This window comes from Arabidopsis lyrata (genome assembly GCF_000004255.2).
Source record: "Arabidopsis lyrata subsp. lyrata unplaced genomic scaffold ARALYscaffold_1, whole genome shotgun sequence".
Taxonomy (NCBI): domain Eukaryota; kingdom Viridiplantae; phylum Streptophyta; class Magnoliopsida; order Brassicales; family Brassicaceae; genus Arabidopsis; species Arabidopsis lyrata.
In genome coordinates this window covers 21,715,961-21,735,369 of record NW_003302555.1, presented here as the reverse complement: position 1 = coordinate 21,735,369, position 19,409 = coordinate 21,715,961, and the positions used below count along the sequence as shown (strand labels likewise).

The 19,409-nt window shown below is 45.7% G+C and overlaps 1 protein-coding gene and 1 pseudogene across 4 annotated transcripts; both read left to right on the top strand.

Annotated features, from left to right (window-relative positions):
• The first annotated feature begins 15,502 nt into the window (after positions 1–15,502).
• LOC110225422 lies at positions 15,503–17,903 on the top strand (annotated as a pseudogene).
• A 645-nt stretch (positions 17,904–18,548) lies between these two features.
• LOC110225423 lies at positions 18,549–19,145 on the top strand. Of its 4 annotated transcripts, XM_021015159.1 has the most exons (3): positions 18,549–18,698; positions 18,766–18,818; positions 19,053–19,143. In XM_021015159.1, exons 1-3 carry the CDS (start codon positions 18,549–18,551, stop codon positions 19,141–19,143), a joined length of 294 nt encoding a protein of 97 aa, XP_020870818.1. The 4 variants fall into 4 exon arrangements, with proteins under 4 accessions (XP_020870818.1, XP_020870817.1, XP_020870816.1 ...); XM_021015158.1 differs by having other exon boundaries at positions 18,805–19,145; XM_021015157.1 differs by having other exon boundaries at positions 18,766–19,145.
• Positions 19,146–19,409: the final 264 nt, after the last annotated feature.

The following is a 19,409-nucleotide window of genomic DNA, read 5'->3' as shown; positions in this document are numbered from 1 at the left end:
GTTCGAGCCTAGGGAGAGCAAAGGGCCAAAGAAGTTTGGGTCGCAACCCTTCAACAATACCGTCGGAAAGCAATTCCAAGGGAAAGGAAGATCAAACACTTGGGTCCGTGATGAAAGTCTATATTGCGACATTCATAAAGTAACCGGACATTTAACCAAGGATTGCAGCGTTCTTAAAAGGCACCTCGCAGAGCTTTGGGCTAGTGGAGATCTTTCCAAATTCGATATAAAAGATTTTGTGAAGGAATACCACGAAGCAAAGGGAAGTTCCGAAGATCAAGATTCCAAAAGACCAAGGTTATCCAACGAGGAAGAACCAAGGAGTTCGAAGGGTAAGATCAATGTGATTCTAGGAGGTTCCAAGTTTTGCGGAGATTCGATAAGTTCCATCAAGAAACATAAACGAAATATCCTACTCAAAGCAAGCTTAAGCGAGGAAGTCGATTTTCAAGGTGCATCAATATCATTTAATGAAGAAGAAACGCGGTACCTCGAAAGACCGCATGATGATGCTCTAGTCATTACCCTTGACGTTGCCAACTTCGAAGTATCAAGGATCCTTATAGATACAGGCAGTTCGGTCGATTTGATCTTTTTAAGTACTCTAGAAAGAATGGGAATCAGCCGAGGAGACATAGTAGGACCCCCATCTCCGTTAGTTGCGTTCACAAGCGAGTCAGCCATGTCTCTCGGAACAATCAAGCTACCGGTCCTTGCCAAGAAGGTATCAAAGATCGTGGACTTCGTTGTCTTCGATAAGCCCGCAGCTTACAACATCATCCTCGGGACTACCTGGATTTATCGAATGAAAGCAGTCCCCTCTACATACCATCAATGTATCAAATTTCCAACATCAAATGGGGTGAAAACAATTCGAGGAGACCAAGAAGCTTCACGGACGTGTTATCTAGCTAGCCACCGTATGAAGATTCAATAGCAATTAACGAAGCCCGCAAAAGAAGGACTAAGAACAAAATTTCCTAGCGGGCAAAAGAAAGATGATATAGTAATCGAAGTGGTGTTGGAAGAAGACAAGCCGGACCGGAAAATTCGAATTGGGGCAACTTTGACTGGCCAAATAAAAGAAGCTTTGATCAAACTCTTAAGGAAAAACAAAACATCGTTTGCATGGTCAGCAGCGGACATGCCCGGCATAAATCCAAGTATAATTTGTCATGAACTAAACGTGGATCCAAGCTTCAAACCGGTGAAACAAAAAAGAAGAAAGCTTGGAGTGGAGCGAGCGAAAATAGTAAATGACGAAGTGGATAAACTTTTGAAGATAGGGTCCATAAGAGAAGTGCAATATCCGGAATGGGTAGCAAACACTGTCGTTGTCAAGAAAAAGAATGGGAAGGATAGGGTTTGCATCGACTTCACAGACCTCAATAAAGCATGTCCCAAAGATAGTTTCCCGCTCCCACATATAGATCGACTTGTAGAGTCCACCGCTGGGAACGAGCTATTAACATTCATGGATGCCTTCTCGGGTTATAATCAAATAATGATGAACCCCGAAGACCAAGAAAAAACGTCGTTTATTACTGATAGAGGTATCTATTGTTACAAGGTAATGCCTTTTGATTTGAAAAATGCAGGAGCAACATATCAACGGTTGGTTAACAAGATGTTCCATAATCATCTCGGGAAAACAATGGAAGTCTACATAGATGATATGTTGGTTAAATCGTTAAAGAAAGAGGATCACGTTAAGCATTTAGAGGAATGCTTTGATATTCTCAATAAGTATCAAATGAAGCTGAACCCGGCGAAATGCACATTTGGAGTCCCATCCGGGGAATTTCTTGGCTATGTCGTGACAGAAAGAGGGATTGAAGTAAATCCAAATCAAATTAACGCCTTTCTAAACATGCCATCTCCAAGAAACTTCAAAGAAGTACAACGGTTGACTGGGCAGATTGCGGCTCTGAATCGTTTTATCTCGAGATCAACAGATAAGTCGTTGCCTTTCTACCAAATTCTAAAAGAGAACAAAGGATTCCTTTGGGATGAGAAGTGTGAAGAAGCTTTTGGGCAGCTTAAGGCATACTTAACCACTCCGCCTATATTGTCCAAACCGGAAGTGGATGAAAAACTTTACTTATACGTGTCGGTTTCAAACCACGCGGTTAGTGGAGTCTTGGTTCGGGAAGACCGTGGGGAGCAGAAACCAATTTACTACGTGAGCAAGTCAATGACGGATCCGAAAACCAGATATACAATGATGGAAAAACTCGCACTCGCGGTGGTGACATCGGCTCGGAAGCTGCGCCCGTACTTTCAATCCCATCCGATTGAGGTATTAACCAACCAGCCACTCCGAACAATACTTCATAGTCCAAGCCAGTCCGGACGATTGACGAAATGGGCGGTGGAATTAAGCGAGTACGATATAGAATTCAAAAGCCGGATCAGTATGAAAGCTCAGGTTTTAGCAGATTTCTTAACCGAGTAACCAAACTTGGAAATTACACGTAGACGGGTCATCAACAAAGCAAGGATCCGGAGTGGGAATCAAGTTGGAATCTCCAACATCAGAAATTCTAGAACAATCATTCCGGTTGTTATTCAATGCCTCCAACAACGAGGCAGAATACGAAGCCCTAATTGCCGGACTTCGATTAGCACAAGGAGTTGGAGCTAAGGAAATATTGGCTTATTGCGATTCGCAATTAGTAGTTAACCAGTTTAATGGGGACTATGAAGCCAAAGACTCAAGAATGGAAGCGTACCTCGAAGTAGTGAAGGATCTATCTAAAAATTTCTCAAAATTCGAATTAATCCGCATACCTCGAGGAGAGAATACAACTACGGATGCACCTGCCGCATTAGCGTCAACATCAGACCCTGAGTTGAAAAGAGTTATTCCAGTGGAATGCATTTCGGAGCGAAGCATTCAAGACAACAAAGAAACCCTCGTCGTTACAAGGTCTCGAGCAGCGGCACGCGACCGTGGCGAACCAGAGATCAAACCGCCACCCAACAAACGGAGGAAGTCAAGGGGATCAAATACATCTAACAAGGAACCCGTTCTCTTAGCTGAAGATATGATTCCAGAAACAATATTAGAAACCGAACCGTTAATCGAGGAGGATGTTCTTGAACCAAACGAACATCCCGAGCCAGAGCCACGAGTATTCCACAAGGTTGACCAAATTCCGGCTAAAGACTGGGGGTCTGACTGGAGGGAGCCAATAAAGCACTACATTATGACAGGCGAGCTCCCAAAGAATAAGTGGCAAGCCAGAAAAATGAGAATCGTTAGCGCGAAATTTTGTCTGTCAAGAGACACGTTGTATAGACGAGGTGTCAGTGACCCTTACTTGTTATGCATTTTTGGGCCCGAAGTCGAAATCGTTATGAGCGAAGTGCATGAAGGATTATGTGGGAGTCATTCATCAGGAAGGGCTATGGCTTTTAAAGTTAAAAGAATGGGATATTATTGGCCCACTATGATCACAGATTGTGTTAAGTTTGCCCAAAGATGCAAGCGCTGCCAACTCCATGCACCATTGATCCATCAACCGTCGGAATTATTCTCCTCCATTTTCGCCCCATACCCGTTTATGAGGTGGTCAATGGACATCATTGGACCATTGCACAAATCAACTCGAGGTGTACAGTACCTTTTAGTCCTTACGGACTACTTTTCGAAATGGATTGAAGCTGAGGCGTATGTTGGTATCAAGGATTCGGCGGTGAAGACCTTTATTTGGAAAAACATTATATGTCGACATGGAGTTCCATATGAAATAATCACTGATAATGGACCACAATTCATTTCACACGAGTTTGATGCCTTTTGTGCAGACTGGGGAATCAAAGTTAGCTATTCTACTCCACGATATCCGCAAGGAAACGGTCAAGCTGAAGCCGCGAACAAGACGATATTGAGCAATCTCAAGAAACGCTTAAATCATCTAAAGGGAGGATGGTATGAAGAACTCCAACCCGTCTTGTGGGCCTATCGTACAACCCCTAGGCGACCTACAGGAGAAACTCCATTCTCCTTGGTTTATGGCATGGAGGCGGTAGTACCAGCTGAACTTAATGTGCCCGGACTTCGCCGAACAGAAGCACCGTTAAATGAGGAAGAAAATTCAGCAATGCTTACAGATTCACTAGATACCATAAATGAAAGGCGTGATCAAGCTTTGATTCGGATCCTGAATTACCAGCAGGTAGCAGCCCGGTATTACAATTCTAAGGTTAAAAGTAGACCGTTCTTCGTGGGAGATTATGTATTAAGGCGCTTCTTTGACAACAAAAAAGAAGAAGGTGCCGGTAAACTCGGTATTAATTGGGAAGGACCTTACATTATTACCGAAGTGGTTCGGAACGGTGTTTATAGGTTGAAAGACTTAGAAGACAATCCAGTCAAGCGACCTTGGAATGTGATCAACCTGAAGAAGTTTTATGTTTAAAGCTACATACATTGTTTATGTACATGAACTACGGTGTGGCTTGATCCCGAGATGGGTATGTAGGCAGCTCGGAAACGAGTTCAGCTATTAATAAAAATTTGTTTTATTTCTTTATTAAAGGAAAAAGGTTCGACTGTGCGAACAAGTGAAGCAAATAGAAGGTTCGGCTAAGCGAACATACAAGAAATTGGAAATAGAACGTTTATTCAAAAGACGGAATGTCCCTCATCGTACACTTCGGGCTATAAAAATCTTGTTGACGAGCAGAACACTTCAACTCCTTGACCAGCAAGATCGAGGATTGGCATCATGCAGTCCGGAATTCGAGCAAAGTCAGAGATTCCAAGCTCAATCCACTCTCCGGGGTGAGATTCAAGGATGTGAAGATCTCTTGACACCGTAGTAAGTGCGTTGTATCCGGTTAATCCTCTTCCGGAGTCTCCTCTTTTCCAACATAAGCTTCCGATGTTGAAGCTCGAGTGCCTCTATGAACGCCGTCGCTGTCCCTTGGTCTCTGATTGGGAGATCCCTGATCAAAGCACATGGGGCTCGGATCTGAGATCTCAAGAAGCCGCGAAGTGGAGGAGGCTGCCTGCTTGGCTCATTTAGAACATCTTCGTTTATCATTCCGAATCTGGAGAAGTCGGGCATAGATTCTGAACAGCGAAGATTGAACTCCATACCTACTAAAATGAAAAGAATGATGAGGAGTAAAGGGAAATTGAGACTATAATTTATAGGAACTTCATATCCCTAGCAAGCTACGGATTCTATCCTAAGAATGGAGTGATTCGCGGAGAAATTTATGCCCTCGAACAGATCCTGCATTAAAAGACGCATCTCCGAGAATATTTGAAAAGAAAGGAAAGTTGCAAATGTTTCCATAAATAAAAAGGGGCCGAAGCCCATTACGAGTTTAAAATAAGGGAAGAAGTTAAAAAACATTTATGGAAGAGGCTCAGGAACAGGCTCCTTCATCGCCGGTTTAGTCTTCGAAGTGGACGCCTTGTTCTTGGCATCCACTTCGGGATGATCCCGAACGCGTTTCCGACAGGTGCTGGCCTCCTTTTCGTCTTCTTCTTCGCTGTCAGATGGAACGGCGCAGACGGGGGCGTTCACGGGACCCGGAACTCCTTTAGCGCGGAGATACATCCGAAGCATCTTCGGGATCTCAGCGACAGAGTCAAAGTTCCGCCATTCCCATTGAAAGGGATCACTTTCCAAGGCCCGTATCTTCCTCTCCACCCGAGCAATGCGAGCCTCGAATGTTTGCCTTTTGAGGCCCAGCCGCTGCCTCTCTTCACACAAGCGACGGTGCTTGTCGGCAACCTGGCATAAAGATGAGTGAATAAGATGAAACAAAAAGTTTTTAAATCAAAAACTTTAAATATTTACCTTGTCAATAAAATTGCAAGCCTCTTTCTTCTCCTTTGAAGGAAAGTGAAAAACGGCGTGAGGGAAGAGAACGCCGGCCGGTTCAAAGCCGTCGCCGGACAAGAAGAGTGGGCTGCCGGGATCAACGGGGGCTACTTTTTCGTTTTCCATTCTTGAAATATTTCTCAAGTAAGATTCTAAAATCATGTTTAAATAAAGCTTAGAAGTAGGTAAGCTTTTATTTATAATGATTTAGGGTTTGTCTTGGAACCATAAATCCAATAATGGTAGTGTGTCCGAGTGGTTTAAACCATTTTTGGAAAATCGAGAAAAGGCATTTATTGCATTAAAGACGAGCCGTTTTCCTTACTTATAAGAAGGGAAAGAGCAACCGTCGCATTAACTATTAAAGTTTCTAAGCCCCAAGCCCAATAAATTCATCGAGTTGACTAAACCCGAAGTGGGGAACTCGCTTTAAGCCGAGCTCAGTTCTCGCATTCTTAAGAGAAAGGTCTGATCAGCCTAAAAATCTCAAAAGCATAACCACAAGGCCACAAAAGGTTAAAAGCGGACTTTGCAAACCCGCATATAATTTTAACCAAACCCCCTTGGGTCATAACCTAGAAAGGTTTAAAAGCCTCCTCAGGCAAATATCTTGTTCAAAAGAAAATAATAAAGCCTCCTTAGGCAAAGACAAGTTCGAAATTAAGTTTTAAAATAAATGGGATAATTCCCAATTTAAAGTGGACACAGCCACTACGGATTGACCTCCACCTCGGACTCCGGCTCAGCTGTCAAAGTTTCGCCCGCCTCTTTAATTGGCGCCTGATCAGATGAAGCTCCCTGACCACCCTCCGCGGTACAACCAACCTCCGGAGTGACCTCCGGTACCATAGGAGCTACGGGCGGGACAACGTCTTCCGTCTCATTTGAGCCTAGAAATAATAATTCCAGTCAATCAAAGGTACAAGGTAAGAAAAGGTAAGCGTTAGGAGCCAAGCGTTACCTGCCCAGTCTAAACCCGATTCACTTATAGGAGGTGATTCAGTAAAGAATTCCTCGAAGTCAAGCGGGTTGAAGGTCGAAGTGGGTAGGGCTGCCAAGCGACTCCGTTTTTCAGAAAGATTAGTTGACAGTTCGGTCCTTTCTTGCCCCTCGGAGAAATCTGCTTCATGGATTTGATCCAACAGAATCAGGTTGCTCTCATGCTCCTTGATGTCTGATTCCAAGTCTGACCTAGCCTTCTCGGTTTGCATGAAGCGGATGGCCCCTTGGATCAACTCCATCCCGCGTCCCTTAACCTCCTTTCTGGCCTTCGATGCCGACCTTGCCAACTCGGAATCACGCAACTTGGCCAGCGCCTTGTACTTCGCGTCAAGCTCGATAAGTTGGTTGTTCAAGGTATCGGCGGTTGATTCGGATTCATGAAGTCTACCCTGAACACCAGAAATTTCATCCTGGAGTTTGTAGTTCCGATCGTACTGGTCCTGCAGCTCCCCCTTTATCTGCGCAAGCTCGGATGTTAAACTGTCGACTTTGTCCTCCAGATCGTGCTTGGAGCCGGCAGAAGAACTGAGTTCAGCCTCAAGGGCAGAGAGTTTCTTCTTCCACATGTCAATCTCCTTCTCCCGTCCAATGACCAGCCCTTCGTAATGTTTGATCATGTCGTTAAGTTCGCTATGAGCCTGGTATTATACATAAACCCAGGATGGCGAGTCAGTTCGCAGAATGGCAACGCAAAAAAAAAAAAAAAAAACAAAAAACGGAACTAACCCGAGATGAGTGATGCGCGTGGAGCAAATAGCGTTCACGAATCGCAGGGCGCCATTTGTCGAAGTCTGGCAAGATCGAACCCGATCGGGTTTTGAAGCATCGGAAGACGCTGCCTTCTTTCTCCATAGCTGCGAAGAAGGAAGAGTTGTAAAAATCAGAATCTTAATAGAAACAAAAACGCTAGAGTATGTGTAAATCACCAAACCTGAAAGCGATTTGACTTGAGGGACAAGAACGGGCTTTAACTTCGAGGAAGCATCTCGAGGTTCAGAATCTCCCTTTTTAGGAGATGCGCTCCGAGCAGTCTTTTCGATGTCGGGCTGAGAAGAAGAAGACATGTCAACAGGACGGGGAGGACCCATTGGTTCAGTAGGAGGAGATGATCGAGGTGAACGGTCAGTCCGGGCCCTTGATTTCTCCCTTCGCGGAGACGAGTCACTACGGGATGACTTGTCCCTCTTCCTACGAACCAAATTCTTAAGTGGTTCACTGCTGAAATCGTCTAGGGAAGGACGAGGAGAATCACGACGAGGAGACCGCTCTCTCCGAGGAGAACGTTCGTCACGGCGTTCGCGACGAGGTGTTAACCTATAAGCAGCAACGGATCTGGCTCCCTCGGAGCTGTTATCATCAACCAGCAGGGTCCTGCTGTAATCTTTTTTGTCAATGGCGGCCGCAAGGAACGCCTTGTTTTCATCACAAGCCTCTGCTATCGGCTTGGAGAGTTTCTTACGCTGGGCAGTAAGGGCCCGAGCTGACATTCCCTGAGTTGACGGAGGAGGCGGAAGACGATGAAGTAGATTGGGAGGACTCATCCTGAGTTTTCGGTTGGCCTCGACAAACCAATCGAGGGTGAAAGAATTCCAAAGGGTTTCCCCTTCATGGATTGTTTTGAAGAACCTGACGAATTCTTCGGTCGGGAGAGTTGAAGCGATGAGAGCTACGCAATGAAACAACGAATTTGGTCAGTAAAGAAATAATAATGAACAGGAAAGGAATATACGACCTAGTCTCTACCAGGTTTCGTAGACCACTTCGATGGGAGTACATCGGAAAGATTCCCAATCGAAGCAGGAGTTTTCTTAATCAGAAACCAAGGATGGTGCCAGTTTTCATCCTTGTTCGGGAGGTGCGAGATGACGTTTCTATTGGCATTTGGGTATGCCGAGAAGTATCCCGTTTTCTTTGACGAACTTCTCACACTTAGAAGTTCATTCAGCTCGGGGACTCTAATGACGTAGCCAGCTTCCGCCGCAACGGTTATAATCCCGAGGATAGTTCGGAGGAGATTGGGGGTTAATTGAGGTAAAGCAATCTCGAGAGCCGCCAAGAATCGAACTAGGGCTTCGGAAAGGGGGAAGGTCAATCCGCAGCCTTTGAAGTAAATTTCGTAAATACAAAAGTAGCCGACACGGTGGTTCTCCGGGGATTCCGTAGGATCGGCTATTTGCGCCTCCGCTATAATTCCAGGAGGAATTTGACAAAGCCCCTTTAATCGCTCAAGGGATTGAAGAGTACAGGTGGATTTGTAATGAGGACCGGCGATATCGTTAGGACGAGTGCATTCGTCATTACTAGAACGCCTCTCGTCGTAAGACGGAGATTCGGGTCTTTCAGAATCAGAAGTCATCGGATAAAAATGAAAAATTCAAGATCCGGCGAAGAGAGGTTCGGCGAAGAAAAGTAGAGAGAAGTTTTGATTAAAGCACAAAAGTAAAAGAAGGAAGTAATGGTGAAAAGAAGTTACCTCACACAAACTAATGATGAAACCGCCTTGGAAGTTGTGTGGGAAGTGGGAAGGTTTTTTCCCGTTTTAATAGTAATTAATTAATATATGGTCATAATGATGACAGATGTCAATCGGGTAAAAATGGCTAGTGCCGAAATTAAAGGAGTGATGAGATTTTCGGCGGGAAATCAGAAAGATTCTCGAGCGCAATCTTTGGTCATTTAAAGCATTTAAAGTCCTCCGAATCGGAATGACACTTCGAAGAACTTGGGGGGCTAATTGTTGGTGTCGGATCCCGCACCAGAAGTCCGAGACCAACCAAAGATTGCCACGTAGTCAAGATAATGGCCCATAAAGAATGAAGCCCATTGTACCCATGAGCCGAAGGAACGGTCGAAGTGGTTGTCACAACTTCGAGAATCCGAAGTGACTGCACTATGACATGAGTTCGGTGTAGAAGACACGGGTAAGTCGGTTCAAGGACACTTGGGCCGAAAAGGCGAGGCCCACGAAGATCAGAGTCAACTCAAATTCAAACGTTGAGCATTAAAGTCAAGGAATCAAAACGGACACATTTAAGAAGGAATAATTGTACTTAATTACTCATTTTTAACGTCGTTTCTCTATGTATAAATACAAAGGCCAATGGCCATGTAAAGGGATCTTCCTCTGAAGAAAGAAATAATATAGCAATTTTTGTAGCAATTCATAAGCCTTTTACGTTCTTATTTTTGTCCCTCAAGAATAATCTTTCCTACTAATAAAAATACTTGAGTGTGTAAATCCGACATCCACAAACTAGGTCGTTCAGATGAGTGCTGACGTGGACGGTTGAGATGGCGCGTCGCTTGGAGCTCCCATCTGAGCGGTGGAGATAAGGATTTCGCAGATCTTCTCGCAGATCTCGGGAACCGCTAGTAATGATGGCTACTTTAAATAGCTGCCCACGTCTCCCACTTCTATCCACTCATCACGACGCAATTCCCCAAGTAACCTCTCTCCTCTTTATAATTGTAGAACTCTTCACTTTTGTTTTTACTTTGGTAAAGTTAGAGAGTCTCTTCTATTTTATCACCGCCTCTGTATCTCTGCTCTCCTTGCTTCCGAATTCCTTTTTTCTCTTCCTTTATTTTCATTCACCTCCGACGATGAGCGATCTCAAAGATTCCCAGAACCTGAGCCAACATAGCTACGGCGACGACGAGGAGAGTCCGGTACAATCCTTAGAAGCTTCCGTGTCGCGCTGTCAAGCAGATGATGAAGTAGACGAAGATGACATCGTTGAAATTCTGGTTCCGGTTGAAAACCTAGCCTCCTCGTCCGCGGCGGTTACCCGGAAGCGGCGACGAGGTTGCGAGGCAGTCGGAGAGCATACGACTATGACGACGAAGGCGGCGAATCTGGTGAACCTCTGCCAACGCTGTCAGGTTCCGCCGGAAGTCACGATGATGGTTACAATGCGGGGATAGAACCCAGAAAACGTACCTGCGGGATGGTGCTGCGCGTACGTGAACTTCTTTGAGAAGTGCGGTCTATTTTTTCCGATCCCGTCTTGTGTCCTCGAAACGCTGAGACACCTCCAATTGGCGTTTCCGCAAATGACCCCGAACTTTGTCCGTCACATTCTGGCTTTATTTACTAGAGCTCGCGAAGAAGGCAGGGACTTCAATCACTGCCGGCTGCTCTGATTGTGCTACATCAAGACCAACAATCGGGCCAACAGAGGAACCTACTACCTTTCCGGTAAACCGGGCTGCGCAGTCTTGGAGGGGACGAAGAGTTGCAGGGACACCAATTGGCGGGGAAAATACTTCTTCTTTCGAGTAGACCGCCATTCTGTTGGCGATTACGATTTTTCTAGAATCGCGACCACCTGAGCCTCTAGTCTGGGTCAGCTGCGGACCTGGCTAACACTCTAGTTTCATTGCTGCTTGCTTTGCTTTGTGATATGAGGTCTGCTTCGTCACTAACCCATTTTTATGTGCTATTTTTTTTTTGCAGTTACAGCTAGAGATACTTCGAAACAACGCGAAAGGAGTTCGCACTAGCAGCTCTTCTTAGGAGAGAGAGAAATACTTGGTCAACTTTTTCCCGAGAGCGCATCAGGTCGGCTCTTAGAGTAATTTCAGCAATAGATGCAGTACCTCTCTCAGCGATCCCAGCCATCCAGCACGTTCCGGCTTCTCAAGATCCTCCTCAATAACCGGTTTTCGAAGATCCAGTTCCGCAAGCTTCTCCTTCGCAGGTCTGAGAAAGTCTTGCCCAGGCTTTAGGTACGTCGTATTTACAAGCGTTGTCCTATTTGGACCCGGGGCTTGCATGTGTTCGCACCTCGATATTTATGTTTTTTTTAATACATTTTAGCTTCCCGAGAAAGAAATCCTCCCGATTCTTCTTTAACTTCCCATCAACCACTCATAATGAGGAGACCCAGTCTTCGTGTTCAACGAGCTGCTTGTGGAGGTGAAAGAGCTCGCATTGGTGACCTGGCAGCCATAGTGGCTGGAGCCAGGAACGCTTTGGCTACTCTGCATGCTTCGACCTCTTATGCTCCTGAGGTTCAATGTGCTGTTAAAGCGACTGCCGCAGCTGCTGCGCCAGTTCCCCAAGAGAACACAAACCAGGAGGTCGAGGACCGCAGGTCCAATGATGGGGGTATGAATGATGATGTCCCTTCATCTCCGAAAAGAGAAAGGGTTATCCTAGGTGTCTCCTCTGTGAACACTCCTCCAGATGCTGCTCCTGCAGCCGTGGATCAACCAGTCGTTCAGGTCGCTTCTTCCAATGAGAGGAGGTCTGACGACAGGTCCCATAACGGGGAGCGAGCGCCTCGGGGAAGAGGGAGATCTGGTTCCCGGGGAGGGGTTCACCCTCAGGAGATGAGGTAGCCTGCTATTTCTGAGGGCGGATCTGGCGGATCTACTGCCAGCAGACCCTTCCACTGGTCGTACAACCACAATCGGGATTACCCAATTGTTGAAGACTAATCTGGTGTAGCTCATCTGCTCCGACACATCAAAGGCCACGGTTGTCAGATCCCGGCGGTCAGGAATTTGACAGAGGCTGAGGCGTTCATCGAGATGATGGCGAAGAATGCGCAGGTACGTTCTTGAACTCCACTATTACTTTGCTTAGGTCGCTCGAGCTCTGTTTTGAACATGCGTATTTGTTTAGGCTCTTGCGGCTCAAAACAAGGTTGTTGCTCTATATGAGCAATGGTTGAGCATGGTCCCTTCAATTGCTGAACTCGAGGAGACTCGCAAACTGGTCACCGAGCTTACAGCTGCGGTTAAAGCAGGTCAGGAGCGTGACACTGCGTTCCAGGTATGTTATGTTCAGCACATGCAGTACTTGTACTTTTTTTTATACAACTATCAAATCGCAACCTTTATTCCTGGTGCGCCTTGTCGATTTTTGTAGGAGGAGGTCAGTAAGTTGAAGGCAGAACTGTCCTCATCAAAGGACCTGGAGAAGAAGCTGTCGAGGGACGTCACTATGTTAGGTGAGGAGATCGCAACTCTGAAGGCGAACAAACACACATCTACCAACCAGATCCACCGTCTCGAGGACAAGAACGCGGACCTCTCTCGTAGGGTGGTGAACCTTACCAACTCTAGAGCTCAGGAGGTTAAGGCGGTGGTTCGAGAGTCTAAGGTGGGGCTGGTGTCAGCATATGCGAAGGTTTTGAGTGGCATCAAGGAGAAATGGGTTGCCAAGAAAGACCATTCTCTGCATGAGGGACACGCGGCGGAGGTTGAATCGAACCTGATGCTGATTGATCAAATCCAGAAGGAGACGGTCGACCTCGAGGTTGAGAAGCCTCGCCTAGCTGCGCAGTTGGTGGAACTTAATGCGAAATGCACCGAGACTGTGGTGTTAGACTTCTCCGTGAACAAGCTAGATCTACCGCAGATATCGGAGACCTCGGAGGTGCAGCCAATGGACGTTGATGAGAACGGAACTCCGATAGGTCTGAACGAGTTTGGGAGTAACAAAGAAGAGATCCGTCGGAACCTTCGGGAGGAGAATGATCTCTTATTCGGCACTCCTGGCGAGAAGTTCAACGATTGACGCGCATCTCTTTTCTTTCCTTTTGCTTTTTCTGTTATGCTGCTTTTTTTTTTTTGAACCTTGCTGCCTATGAGGGCTTCTAGTGCCTGGGAAGGCTTTTATCCTTTTTAATTAATGCAATTTCATTTTAGAACTTGTGACTCTTTGGCTACTTTCGTTTGTTGTCACAAGTGCAATTTCATTTTAGCACTTGCTTCATGGTATTCTTTCACGAAATCTTTTATGTTGAATTTGGAAAGATCTCCGCTGGACCAAAGCTCTGCGAGGTGCCTTTTAAGGACACTACAATCTTTGGTTAAGTGCCCGGTTACTTTATGGATGTCACAAAATAAACTTTCATCACGGACCCAAGTATTTGATTTTCCTTTTCCTTGGAATTGCTTTCCGACAATACTGTTGAAGGGTTGCGACCCAAATTTTCTTGGTCCTTTGATCGCCGGTTTTTCTTGTTTATTCCTTTTGGCGAAATTTTCTTTTTCATCTTCCACTTCCATCCAGTTGTTTGCGCGGAAGAGTGCATCTTTAATTGTGTCTAGTTTATGAAGTATTAAATCCTCTTTAAACCTTGAATCATATCGCAATCCTTTTCGTAAGGCAGATAAAGCTGACTGCTGCGATATTTTTAGGAGCTTCGACAGCACTCCTTTGAATTTGGTGGTGAAAACTCGAAGTGACTCATTTGGTCCTTGTGATAGAATCCAAAGGTCGGCGTCTGAAACGCTTTTATCCATAAGGATGGAATATTGCTTTAAGAACACAGCTGATAGTTCATCGAAATTGCTGATCGAATCCGGTTCTAATTAGGTAAACCACATTAAAGCTTGGCCGCATAGACTTTCCGAAAAGAGCTTGCAGTACCCTGCATCCTCATCAGCTGCATCAAGTTCGACTCTTCCAGCAGCTATCAAAAAAGTTGCGAGATAGCTCTTTGGATCCTCCAATCCGCCGTAAGGGTCCAACTTGAGCTTCCTGGAATCTTTGATTCTTAGACTTGCAATTCGCGAGATGAAAGGTGTTCGCCTAGCTTCTTCAATGACTCGATTGATGTCTGGCTCCGAACTTGTAGCCTGATGGAATTTTGATTTCATTTCTTTTAATTCCTGGCTAACCTTCCTCATGGTCTCGAACTGGTCGAGGTTTTCCTGTTCGTATTGATCTGCAAGTTGATCTTCATCTTCGAGCTGTGTCTCTCCCTCCAACGGCTGAACTAACGTATCAGTAGGACCAGGAGTTGTTTGTCCGCTGGTTCCATTTCGCGCAAGGGAGCTTGGCGAATTGAATATCCTTCTTCGGATTCCAAGGTGGTTTCCTGCACTTAAAGAGCGAACACAAGATTGAATAGTACTGACGTTTTGACTAAGAGATACCTAGGTTGTTTGCAACGAGTCAACAGCCGTTTCCACATTCGAGAACTTCTGAGACATTTCCGACATGGCTTGCTGCATGGCTTTGAGAGTTTCAGCCAATGATGCATCAGGGATGTCTCCTCCGGACATTGCTGCTTATCTCGGAAATGTAGTGAAGGAAATCTGGCTGCTCAAGAATCCTCTCTTTCCCCACACCCTCGTATCGAGGTGCAATCACTTCAAACTTTCTCTGTGGTGTCACCACCTCGACCGCACCCTTAACTTACAGACCTAATAGGCCTTATCCCTTATGGGCCTTCGTCTTGGCTGCGTGGCAATCTTTGGTTGGTCCCGGACTACTGGTGCGGGATCCAACACCAACAATTAGCCCCCCAAGTCTTTCGAAGTGCTATTCCAATTCGGAGGACTTTAATGCTTTAATGACGAAAGATTGCGTTTTAAGGAATCTTCTGATTTTCCCGCCAAAATCCCGTCAGTCCTTTAATTTCGGCGCTACCCATATTTGGTCGCGTGACATCTGTCGCCATCATGACCGTATCTTAATTATTTACTATTAAAGCGAGAAAACCTTTCCACTCCCCCCACGATTCCCAAGGCGGTTCCATCATTATCACCTAGCTTGCGTGAGGTAACTTCTTTCATCATCATCACTTTTTTTACTTTTACTCTTACACTTTTAATTGAAGCTTCTCTCTTCTTTCCTTCGCCGACTCTCTTTCGTTAAATTTTTTCTTTTCATTCTTTGAATTTCTTTATCTTCCTCGATGAATTCTGATCCTGATAGACCCGAGTCTCCATCTTTTGAAAGAGGCTCTAGTAATGACGAATGCACTCGTCCGGGTGACATCCTGGTCCCCACTACATGTCTACATGTACTCTTCAATCTCTTAATCAATTGAGAGATCTTTGTCAGATTCCGTCTGAAATCATGGCGGAATCGATGCTGCCCGGTCCTACGGAATCTCCGGAAAACCACCGCGAAGGCTATTTCTGTGTTTACGAGATCTATTTCAAGGGCTGCGGGCTCACCTTCCCACTTCCCGAGGCCCTGGTCCGGTATTTACCTGCCTTTGAAATCGCCTTACCTCAACTAACCCCTAATCTTCTTCGAACCATCCTCGGGATTATAACCGTTACGACGGAGGCCGGATATATTATCGGAGTCCCCGAGCTGTACGAGCTTCTAAGCGTGAGAAGTTCATCGAAGAAAACGGGATATTTCTCGGCGTATCCAAACGCCAATAGAAATATCATCTCGCACCTTCCGAACAAGGATGAAAACTGGCACCATCCTTGGTTCTTGATTAGGAAGACTTCTGCTTCGATCGGAAATCTTTCCGATGTACTTCCATCGAAGTGGTCTGCGAAGCCCGGTAGAAATTAGGTTGCATATATCCTTTCCGGTTGTTTTATTTACTTTTGCTAATTAACTTGTTGTTTCACTTCGCAGCTTCCATCGCTTCAACTCTACCATCTGAAGAATTCATCGGCTTCTTCAAAATAATCCTCGAAGGGGAAACCCTTTGGAATTCTTTCACCCTCGATCGATTCATAGAAGCCAATCGAAAACTCAGGATGAGCCCTCCCAATCAACTTCATCGTCTTCCGCCTCCTCCCTCAACCTAGGGAATGTCAGCTCGGGCCCTTACTGCCTAGCGAAAAATGATCTCCAAGCCGATAGCTGAGGCATGTGATGAGAACAAGGCGTTCCTTGCGACCGCCATTGACCAAAAAGATTATAGCAAAACCTTGTTAGTTGACGACGGTAGCACCAAAGGAGCCAGATTCGTCACCGCTTTCAGATTGACACCTCGGCGTGAACGTCGTGATGACCGTCCTCCTCGGAGGCCCCAATCTCCTCATCATGACTCTTCTCGTCCTCCCCGAGATGACCTTAGCAACGAACCGCTTAAGGATTTGATTCGCAAGAAGAGGGACAGGTCATCTCGCAGTGGTTCTTCTCCGCGGAGAGAGAAGTCAAGGGCCCGGACTGACCGTTCTCCTCGATCGTCCCCTCCTACTGAACCAATGGGTCCTCCTCGTCCTGTTGATATGTCTTCTTCTTCCCAACGTAGTGGCGAGAAGACGAACCAGAGTGCAACTCCTCAGAAAGAAAGTTCTGAGTCTCGAGATGACCCTTCGAAGACTAAGCCTGCTCTTGTTCCTCAGATCAAATCGCTCTCAGGTCTGATGATATATATGTATACGTTTCTTTTCGCCTTATATTTATTCTGAATTTCTAAGACTTTTCCTCTTTTGCTTTCGTAGCCATGGAGAAAGAGGGTAACGTCTTTCGGTGCTTTAAAACTCGATCAGGCCCGATCCTGCCGGATTTTGACAAATGGCGCTCTGCGATTCGCGAACGTTACCTGCTTCATGCTCATCATTCATCTCGGGTTAGTTCCGCTTCATTTTTCTGATTTCGCTGTCATTCTTCGAACTGATCCGCCATCTCGGGTTTATGTGTAATGTCAAGCTAACGACGAGCTTAATGATATGATTGAACATTACGAGGGGTTGGTCATTGGTCGGGAAAAAGAGATTGACACGTGGATGAGCAAGTTCTCTAATCTCGAGGCTGATCTCCGTTCTTCTACCAAATCTAAGCACGAGCTAGAGGACAAGGTTGACTGTCTCTTTTCTGAGCTTGAGAAGATAAAGGGGGAGCTAAAGGATCAGTACGATCAGAATTATCAACTCCAGAATGAGCTTTCTGGTGTTCAGGGCAGACTTCATGAATCTGAATCAACTGCTTATACCCTGAACAACCAACTCATTGAGCTCAACGCAAAGTACAACGCGAACACCAAGTTGCATGATTCCAAGTTGGCAAGGTCGGCGTCGAAGGCCAGAAAAGAGGTGAAGGGATGTGGGATGGAGTTGATTCAAGGGGCCATCCGCTTCATCCAAACCGAGAAGTCTAGGTCAGATCTGGAATCTGGCACCAAGGAGCACGAGAGCAACCTGATCCTGTTGGATCAAATCCATAACAAAGATTTCTCCGAAGCGCAAGAAAGGTCCGAGCTGACGGCTAATTTATCCGAAAAGCGGAGTCGCTTGGTAGCTCTTCCTGCTTCAACCTTCAATCCTCAGCACTTCGAGGAATTCTTCACAGAATTGCCTCCCATAAGTGAATCGGGTCTAGACTGGGCAGGTAACCTCTAGCTCTTGATACTCACTACCTTCTTCTTTCCTTATATTTAGTTGACTGGAACTTTCCTTCCTAGGCTCAAGTGAAACGGAAGGTGTCGTTCCACCCGAAGTTCCTGCTGCACCGGAAGTCACCCCGGGAGATGGTTGTACCGTCGAGAATGGGCCTGGAGCTTCTTCTGATCAAACCCTAGCCAAGGAGACAAGTGAAACCTTGACAGCCGAGACGGAGTCCGAGGTGGTTGCTAATCCGTAGTGGCTGTGTCCACTTTAAACTGGGGATTGTCCCATTTATTTAAAACTTTAAATTTTGAACTTGTTTTTGCCTAAGGAGGCTTTATCGTTATTTTCTTTTGAACAAGATATTCGCCTAAGGAGGGTTTTAAACCTTTTTAGGTTATGACCCCAAAGAGGGTTTGGTTAAAACTATGTGCGGGTTTGCAAAGTCTGCGTTTAACCCTTTTTGGTCTTGTGGCTATGCTTTCGAGATTTTTAGGCTGATCAGGCCTTTCTCTTTAGAACGCGAAAACTGAGCTCGTGCACGCCATCATTATTAGATTTACGGTTCCAAGACAAACCCTAAGCCTTTATAAATAAAGGCTTAACTACTTCTGAATTTTCTTTAAGGAGTTTCAGAATTTATTCGGTAAAACCACAACAATGGAAAACGAAACAGCAGTCCCCATTGATCCCGACAGCCCACTTTTCCTATCCGGTGATGGCTTCGAGCCAGCCGGCATTCTCTTCCCTCATGCCGTGTTCCACTTCCCTTCGAGGGAAAAGAAAGAGGCTTACGATTTCATGGACAAGGTTAGTAACCATCTTTCTTATCTGGACTTTTCTGTCCTCCTCTTTAATTTACTTGTTTCTGCGGCAGGTCGTCGATAAACATAGCCGTTTGTGCGATGAACGGCAGCGGCTGGGTCTTAAAAGGCAAACACTCGAGGCTCGTATTGCTCGAGTGGAAAGGAAAGTGAGGGCTTTGGAAAGCGACCCTTTCCAATGGGAGTGGAGGAACTTTGACTCCATCGCTGAGATCCCGAGAATGCTCCGGATGTATCTTTGTGGTAGAGGTCAGGTTCCAGGACCCGTGAATGCCCCGGTCGAAGTCACCCTGCTTGACAGTGAAGAGGAGGAGGATGACATTTCTTGCATACGTGTCCGGAATGAACCCGGAGTGGATGGCAAGAGCGAGGCGTCCACTTCGAAATCTAAATCGGCGATGAAGGAGCCTGTTCCTGAGCCCCTTCCATAAATGTCCCGAATTCTGTCTTTATCTTTTCCTTTCTTTTTTTAAAAAAAAAACTCGTAATGGGCTTCGGCCCACTTTGTTTATGGAAAATGTTTTATTTCTTTCCTTTTTCTTGATATATTTTCGGAGATATGTCTTTAATGCAGGGGCTTAAATCTCTCCGAAAATCACTCTATTCCAAGATGGAAACCGCAACCTACAATGGACATGATATTCCTATAAATTATAGCTTCAACTTCTCTTTATTCTCCATTATTCCTTTTACTTTT

Coding starts and splice junctions, on each gene's coding strand:
- LOC110225423 (XM_021015157.1), top strand. CDS start 18,549: ATGGAAAACGAAACAGCAGTCCCCATTGATCCCGACAGCCCACTTTTC. Junction 18,699..18,765: donor CTTACGATTTCATGGACAAG/GTTAGTAACCAT, acceptor TTTCTGCGGCAG/GTCGTCGATAAACATAGCCG.